The sequence below is a fragment of the Bombyx mori genome, chromosome 24, assembly GCF_030269925.1.
Source record: "Bombyx mori chromosome 24, ASM3026992v2".
Lineage (NCBI taxonomy): Eukaryota > Metazoa > Arthropoda > Insecta > Lepidoptera > Bombycidae > Bombyx > Bombyx mori.
Genome location: NC_085130.1, coordinates 15600659 through 15609074, shown reverse-complemented (window position 1 = coordinate 15609074; position 8416 = coordinate 15600659). Strand labels below are relative to the sequence as shown.

At 44.1% G+C, this 8416-nt stretch overlaps 2 protein-coding genes across 2 annotated transcripts; one reads left to right on the top strand and one right to left on the bottom strand.

Annotated features, from left to right (window-relative positions):
- Positions 1-1622: 1622 nt before the first annotated feature.
- LOC134201190 (uncharacterized) lies at positions 1623-2953 on the bottom strand. The gene is made up of 2 exons (XM_062675549.1): positions 2926-2953; positions 1623-2437 (listed from the first exon to the last, which is right to left on the bottom strand). Exons 1-2 carry the CDS (start codon positions 2951-2953, stop codon positions 1623-1625), a joined length of 843 nt encoding a protein of 280 aa, XP_062531533.1.
- Positions 2954-3130: 177 nt separating this feature from the next.
- Positions 3131-3907, top strand: LOC134201189 (uncharacterized). Its single transcript, XM_062675548.1, has one exon. The coding sequence runs from the start codon at positions 3131-3133 to the stop codon at positions 3905-3907; it is 777 nt and encodes a 258-aa protein (XP_062531532.1).
- Positions 3908-8416: the final 4509 nt, after the last annotated feature.

The window sequence follows — 8416 nt, the reverse complement described above, 5'->3', positions numbered from 1 at the left end:
TAGAAAAAGACCAAACTAAATTATCTAAATTAATCAAACAAAATATTTTGGTAACTACATCAACCATCTCTTCTTTTAAAGATACTTTAAATAAAATCAATATCAATGAACAACAGCTAAACAGTGCAATTGATACTCTAATGCATGCACAACAAAACTCCACATTACTTTCCGACAATCTACTTCAAAGGTCAAAACTTAACGAAATATTGAACGTTCTAGAGAGCAGTTTGTTAACACTATCGTTTAAATTACAAGATATTATTAACGCAATTATGTTCAGCAAGTCAAATATTTTATATCCGTCTATAATAACCCCGAAACAATTGTTTTCAGAGCTTGTAGACAATTATAGATTTTTGGCTGATTATCACCAATTCCCCATAAGTTTGTCATTAGATAATATTTATACACTAATGAATGTATCTGAAATCGCTACCTATTATAATAACAATAAAATTGTATTTGTTCTAAAAGTACCACTTGTCGATTCAAAAGATTATCACTTATACCATAGTATTCCATATCCAGTCATTATTTCTAACAAAACATACGCAACTATCATTCCATCAACTAAATATATCGCCATCACTAGAAATAGAAATCATTATTGTAAGTTGAATAGTTTAATTAGTTGTAAGGTAATATATAATTTAAACTACATTTGTGAAAACATAGATGCCTATTCCAGTTCTAGATCCCCGATCTGCGAATCGGAAATTATTTCTAAAGCCTTAAACTCTGTACCTAATGTTTGTAAAACTAATTTTCTTGGAGGTCATTTAGATATTTTGCAACCACTGTCCAATAATAGGTGGGTCTTTGTAATTACAGAACCTTATAAACTCTCCATAGATTGTCAAGACCAACCCAGTACAGAGATAATAATAGTAGGTACAGGCATCATTAACCTTCCCATACATTGTGTAGCATTTTATAAAGATTCAAGGTTAATACCAAAATATTCAAAGATAATAAAATTTCAACCAATTATTGTAAATTTCAACCTTTTAAACGACTCTTGCTGTAATTCTGTAACTCTATACAAAACTAAATTGCCTTTATTAAATTTATCTAATTTTAACCTTGATTCTATCACCTCCCAACAACATACACAGATAAATAATATTATAAAAAGTTTAGATACGATTAATGAAAAGCCGCATATTGTTCTATACGGCGAATATTATTCATATACAACCATAATTATTTCTATTATAGTTATTATTTTTATTTTAGCTCTTTTTTATAATGTTGTAAAATCGGGCACTTGTCACCGTCTTTTAAAATTCAAAACTAAATTAAATATTGAAAAAACCGAAGAATTATCGGAAGTCGCCGCCGTCTCCCTTAGTGTGCCAAAACTCCGTACATCTTTTTCCTAAACTTAACCCTTTTGGGGTAAGTTTACTCTCGGCCCCGGGGCTGTTATAAATGGTTCCCGTATACAATAGTGCTAAGGAACCCCATTACAAATCACAAAGTCAGCAGTTTTATAATCTCTTTATAATTACTCGTATAATTCAAGTCAGTTTGAAACCATCATCCGCGCGCGTGACACTTGCCCTAAATTGAGCCCAATTTATTGTAATTTAATTAAATAAATCTATTTTTCCTTAATTTCATTTTTTAAAAAGGCCTTCGGCCAAATCCCTATAACAGAGCGTCATCCGAGCCCCCGCATGAAACGTGCAGCGGTGGGCTTGGTCGATAATAAGGTCAGTAATGTAGCTGCTGTGTGGTATGATCAGTGGATGTTTCATTTCTTCGTCTATGTTTGCGTGCTTCAGTCTGCCTCCTACTCTCAATAGGCCGTCCTTGTCCAAGAACGGGTTGAGGCATAAAGTTTTACTTTTGCTATTTACTAGCTCCTGTTTTCGTAGACTATTAATCTCTTCAGAAAATTCCGCTTCTTGAACGTATTTAATAATCATATGTTTTGCCGTGTCCAATTCTTTCGCATGCAAGTAACCAGAGTGATTGTGCTGACGTCGCGTCACACGTAACACCCAGGCAAGTATCCGTACGGCGCGTGCTATATCGCTGTTTCTTTGTAGTATGTATTGAATGACATCATCGCTATGATGTCGAACTATGACGTTGCTCTGTTTTATTTTTCGCTCCTCTTGATCCGTGACGTAGATGGACTTCTCTGCTCCCAATGACTCATCGAATCCAGGCAGAAATTGAGGGCCGTTCCACCACAGGTGATGTTGATTCAATTGTGCTGTTGTGATACCACGGCTGGCGCAATCAGCTGGGTTGTCAGCTGATTTTATGTAATACCAATGGTCTGATACTATGACATCTTTGATTTGTTTGACTCTATTCGCCACAAATGGTGTCCAGCGGTTGATATCGCCTTGAATCCAGCCGAGAACTGCTGTTGAGTCACTCCAACCGTATACTTTGATCTCGCGTCCGTGGAGGGCTTGAACTATTTTTTGTATAAGTGATGTAGGTGTTTCTACTATATTTATGTATATTAGTTCATATTATTTATTAATTTACATTGTACACCTACGCATTATTTAATATTATATCATATTTAATTACGTATTCTATAACACACTCTCATACAGTACACAAATACGCTAAACAATCATACATTCACAACACTACTCAAAATTATATTATTTACACAAGCATAGTCGGGCGTAACTGCTAGTATGCAGCAAAGACCCCGACTATGTATAACTACGTACGTACTGGTCGTCGCCTCCGCCACGACTCGGCCGCCGCTCGCGGCCAGTCGGGTTTGATCAACGCTACGCTAAGACTGTGTCACTCCTCGACTTACGCGTACTCTGTTGCTTCGTTACGATTTATTGCTTTCATCTATTTTGTATTATTGTGTTTGAACTTGCTACTGCTTTATCTGTGCCTTCTGTACTCCGTAATTTCTCCTTCTAAATATTGTTATACCGTCTATAATTGGAAATAAACTGTCCATCCAATTACGGACTCGTTATTGTGCCGCCCGGCACTGGTGACCTTACCACCACCAAAACGACGACAACCAAACTGGTGACCCACGACTACGAGCACCCCGGAGAAACAGATGTTAGAATCCAGCGGATCGGACACGGCGCGCTCGCAGGTAACTACACGACCACGTCGACACGTCAAGATGGCGTCGCCTGTCGAGCCAGCGTGCCCGAATGCAGAACTACCCTCAACACACATCAGGATACCACCGTTCTGGCCTGAAAAACCCGCAATATGGTTTGCGCAAGTGGAAGGACAATTTGCCATCATGCGAGTGACTGACGAGACGGCAAAATTTTATCATATATTGGCCAGTCTCGATCGCCAATATGCCGCCGAGGTAGAAGACGTGCTCACCGGTCCTCCCGATTACCAGCGGCTTAAAAAGGAGCTGATAAAAAGGTTGTCGGCGTCCCGCAGTAACAAGGTGAAGCAGCTATTGACGCACGAGCAGCTCGGTACACGCAAACCGTCACAATTCCTGCGTCACCTACAACACCTCGCCGGACCGGAGATCCCGGAGGACTTCCTGCGGACTATATGGACCAGCCGGCTACCAACCACGTTGCAGCCGATCGTCGCGTCGCAGTCGACGCTTCCATTGGACGCACTCGCCGAGCTCGCCGACCGTGTCCACGAGATCGCAGCCCCAGTACACCACGTTGCGGCAGCCGTGACGTCATCATCATCATCGTCATCACAAATCGACAGGCTGTCCCAACAAGTAGCGGAGCTGACGCGGCAAGTCAGCGCCCTGACGACGCAGGTGCATCATCAACCGCGGCCGCAGGAGCGCGGGCGCGAACGTGGACGTCAACGACAACGCAGCCACTCATCATCACGCCGGTCGCAGTCACACTACCGCAGGTACCCCATTTGCTGGTACCACAGCAAACACGGTGCCGAGGCGCGGAAGTGAGTGCGACCCTGCGACTACAAGGCGGGAAACCCGACAAGCAGGCAAGTGATGGCGACTGACGACTGCCACAACTCTACGGGTCGCCTCTTCATCAAGGACCGCAGCAATAATATAGACTTCCTCATAGACACTGGAAGTGACATTTGTGTTTACCCTATTCATAAGTTGTGTGAACGCCGTGCTAAAACTAGTTATCAACTCAGTGCTGCCAATGGTACTGTTATAGATACTTATGGTTATACGCAATTAAATGTTAATTTAGGCTTACGCCGCAACTTTCCATGGCGCTTTGTTGTTGCTGACGTCACAAAAGCCATTATAGGCGTCGATTTTTTGTCTCATTATCGACTCATAGTGGACGTCAGCCAACAAAGATTAATCGATAGTCTTACCAACATGAGCACTGTAGCCAGTCTAGATGTAAATAATAATCGTGTTACTAGTGTTAAGAAAATGACAGGTGGCGACAGTAAGTACCACGCTATTTTGGCTGAATACCCGGAGCTAACACGCCCAGCTGGTACTCCAGGTATTGTCAAACACAACACGAAACACTACATACGCACTACACCAGGTCCACCCGTAGCATGCTCACCTCGTCGTCTCGCGCCGGACAAACTTAAAATTGCAAAACAAGAATTTAACATTATGATAGCCAACGGAACTGCACGTCCGTCTGACAGTCCATGGTCATCCCCGCTTCACCTTACTACCAAGAAGGACAACGGTTGGCGACCATGTGGTGATTACAGACAATTAAATTCACGAACAACACCCGACCAGTATCCGATTCGTCATATACACGATTTTTCACAAAGTTTGTCTGGTTGTAAAATTTTTTCAGTCATCGATTTGGTTAAGGCCTATAATCAGATACCAACAGCGGAGGAGGATATCCCGAAGACTGCGATCACCACGCCATTTGGTTTGTTTGAATTTTCTTTCATGAATTTTGGACTTAGGAATGCCGGGCAAACCTTTCAGAGATTTGTCGATGAAATGACGCGTGGCTTTGACTTTTGTTACCCGTATTTAGACGATTTTCTTTGTTTTAGCAAAACACCACGTGACCACGAGGACCACTTGCGCCAACTTTTCAATCGTATGAAAGACTACGGTGTTCTCATCAACCCGGCCAAGTGTGTTTTCGGTGTGCCCGAAGTCACATTTCTCGGGTACCAAATCTCTGAAAGGGGCACAAAACCACTGGATAGCAAGGTTGAAGCAATCAGCAATTTCCCCCCACCGAAAACTGTCCGAGAACTCAGACGATTTTTGGGGATGGTTAATTTTTACAGGCGATTTTTACCTAACGCCGCTCAGATTCAAGCCCCGCTGAACGCCTTGTTATCCGGTTCGGTTAAAGCTTCCCATCCGGTAGTCATGGAAGGAGATTCACTTAGAGCTTTCAAGGATTGCAAGAAAAGCCTTGCAGATGCAGCATTGCTGGCTCATCCTGACCCTCAAGCCAAATTAGGTCCAGTTACGGACGCCTCCGACACCGCAATAGGTGGAGTACTGCAGCAGCTCAAAGAGGAAGGTTGGCAGCCATTAGGTTTCTTCTCCCGCAAGTTGAGCCCGTCACAAATGAAATACTCTCCGTACGACCGCGAGCTCCTTGCAATTTACGAGAGCATACGCTACTTTCGGCACATGCTGGAAGCCACCCACTTCACAGTCTATACTGACCATAAGCCGCTGTGTTACGCTTTCCACCAGCGGAAAAGTAACTGTTCACCACGTCAGTATAGACACCTCGACTTCATCTCGCAGTTCACCTCGGACATCGTCCACATCGCCGGCAGAGATAACGTGGTGGCGGATACCCTATCGCGCGTTGATGAACTGCAGACGCCTGTCGACCTAGAAGTGATGGCCAATCTACAAGCCTCAGACGCTGAACTCCAAGACCACCTAACAGGCGAGACTTCTCTTCGCCTAGTCCAGACGAGCATACCTGGGAGTCGTGCCATTTTGTACTGCGACGTCAGCACACCGACACCCAGACCCTTCGTCCCACATCAACTGCGCCAGCAAGTTTTTGACTGCCTCCACTCGCTCAGTCATCCAGGTCCCAATGCGACAGCTAAACTCGTTGCACAACGCTTCGTTTGGCACCTGATGCGTAAGAACTGCCGTGAATGGGCCAAGGCATGTTTGACTTGTCAGCGTGCGAAGATAACTAGACACGTTGCCTCACCTTTAGGTACGCACGTTTTACCTTCAGCGCGTTTCAGACATGTTCATTTAGATCTGATCGGTCCACTACCGCCCGCTGGCGAATATCGGTTTTGCCTCACAGCCGTCGATCGCTTCACACGATGGCCGGAAGCAGTGCCTATTACTGACATCACCGCTGAAACAGTAGCCAAAGCGTTCATCTCCTGTTGGGTGGCGCGATACGGTTGTCCTACCGAGATCGTTACCGATCGAGGCGGACAATTCCAGTCGGCGTTGTTTCAACAACTGTCCAGGTCCATCGGTTTCGATCACCGGAGGACCACTGCTTACCACCCACAATGCAACGGTTTGGTTGAGCGTTTTCACCGACAGCTGAAGGCAGCCATCACCTGTCATGCTGACGTCAACTGGACCGAGTCTCTGCCGCTTGTACTCCTCGGCGTAAGGAGTGCCTTCAAAGAAGATCTTCAGTCTTCGTCGGCTGAGTTGGTTTACGGTGAGCCGCTTCGTCTACCGGGCGAATTTTTCGGCCACGATATTGCCTACTACACCACCGACGTAACCGAGTTCTCAGCACGGATGAAGTCTTTTGCCGAGAAGGTACGTCCTGTTCCACCCCAGCACCACTCCAAGCACAGAACCTTCGTATTCAAGGACCTGAAAACTTGTACTCACGTATTTCTTAGGGAAGAAGTGATACGTGGCGCATTACAGCCAGCTTACACGGGTCCACATGAAGTACTCAAGAGAGGCGCCAAAACGTTTGTTGTTCGCGTCCTGAACAAAGATATGACAGTAAGCATAGACCGCCTTAAGCCAGCTTATATACTGTCGTCCGATGTTCCTGTACTCCGGCGCAACATACCAAAACTTCCCGATTCCGACCCGGATCCAAAACCAGATCCAGGGCCTCCACACCAGCAGACGACTCGATCGGGGAGGAAAGTACGCTTTCCCGATTATTATCGACCTAAGTAGGTCTCTGGAGGGGAGTGTTGTAGGTGTTTCTACTATATTTATGTATATTAGTTCATATTATTTATTAATTTACATTGTACACCTACGCATTATTTAATATTATATCATATTTAATTACGTATTCTATAACACACTCTCATACAGTACACAAATACGCTAAACAATCATACATTCACAACACTACTCAAAATTATATTATTTACACAAGCATAGTCGGGCGTAACTGCTAGTATGCAGCAAAGACCCCGACTATGTATAACTACGTACGTACTGGTCGTCGCCTGCGCCACGACTCGGCCGCCGCTCGCGGCCAGTCGGGTTTGATCAACGCTACGCTAAGACTGTGTCACTCCTCGACTTACGCGTACTCTGTTGCTTCGTTACGATTTATTGCTTTCATCTATTTTGTATTATTGTGTTTGAACTTGCTACTGCTTTATCTGTGCATTCTGTACTCCGTAATTTCTCCTTCTAAATATTGTTATACCGTCTATAATTGGAAATAAACTGTCCATCCAATTACGGACTCGTTATTGTGCCGCCCGACACTGGTGACCTTACAACCACCACCATCAACCACGACAACCAAAAGTGATGATAGTAGATGCGCTCCACACAGCTCTAGACGTGGCAAAGTTAGCTTTTTGTTCTCTGGCACCAGTCTTGTTTTTGCAGCAACGAGTGTAACGTAAGTATCAATTTTACAATACACAACACATGCGTATGCTTTTATTGAAGCATCGCAAAAGCCGTGCAATTGGATAGTGTCTTGCTCCCCAATCTTGTACCATCTTTGGATTCTGAATTCACTTATGTTCTGCAGATCTGATTTAACCTTTTCCCACTCGGTGCTTATTTTAACTGGAAGCTGGTCGTCCCATTGAATGTTAGAGAGCCATACTTGTTTGAATAAGAGTTTCAATGTTGTTGTAATTGGTGCTAGCCAACCGAGTGGATCAAATATCTTTGAGATATCTGATAGTAGTGAACGTTTTGTACGTTTTTCTGCCTTTGTTGTTTTACCTATTTTTAGTTCGAACGAGAATGTATCTTCGTTGGGATTCCATTTCAGGCCGAGTGTCTTTGTTGCTTCGGCTTGCTTGAAGTCGAATGATGCTTGATCTGACGCCGCTCTGTTGACGTTTTGAAGTAATTCCTCGTTGTTAGATGACCATTTTCGTAAGTTGAAACCTCCGGACCGTAGTAATCGGATTAAATCTTCCTGCAGTTGTTTGGCCGACGACAATGTGAAGCTTCCACTTACAAGGTCGTCCATGTAAAATTCCTCTTGCAATGCTTTAGCTGCTCTGCTGTCCTGCTACTTGTGGCCTTCATCAGCTGCCAACTGTT

What these genes read in the sequence shown, in the direction of transcription:
- LOC134201189 (XM_062675548.1), top strand. Translation starts at nt 3,131, where the DNA reads ATGGCGTCGCCTGTCGAGCCAGCGTGCCCGAATGCAGAACTACCCTCA.
- LOC134201190 (XM_062675549.1), bottom strand. Translation starts at nt 2,953, where the DNA reads ATGGACAGTTTATTTCCAATTATAGACG. An exon ending in TTTATTTCCAATTATAGACG is followed by an intron (nt 2,438 to 2,925) that starts GTATAACAATAT and finishes TACAAAAAATAG; the next exon opens with TTCAAGCCCTCCACGGACGC.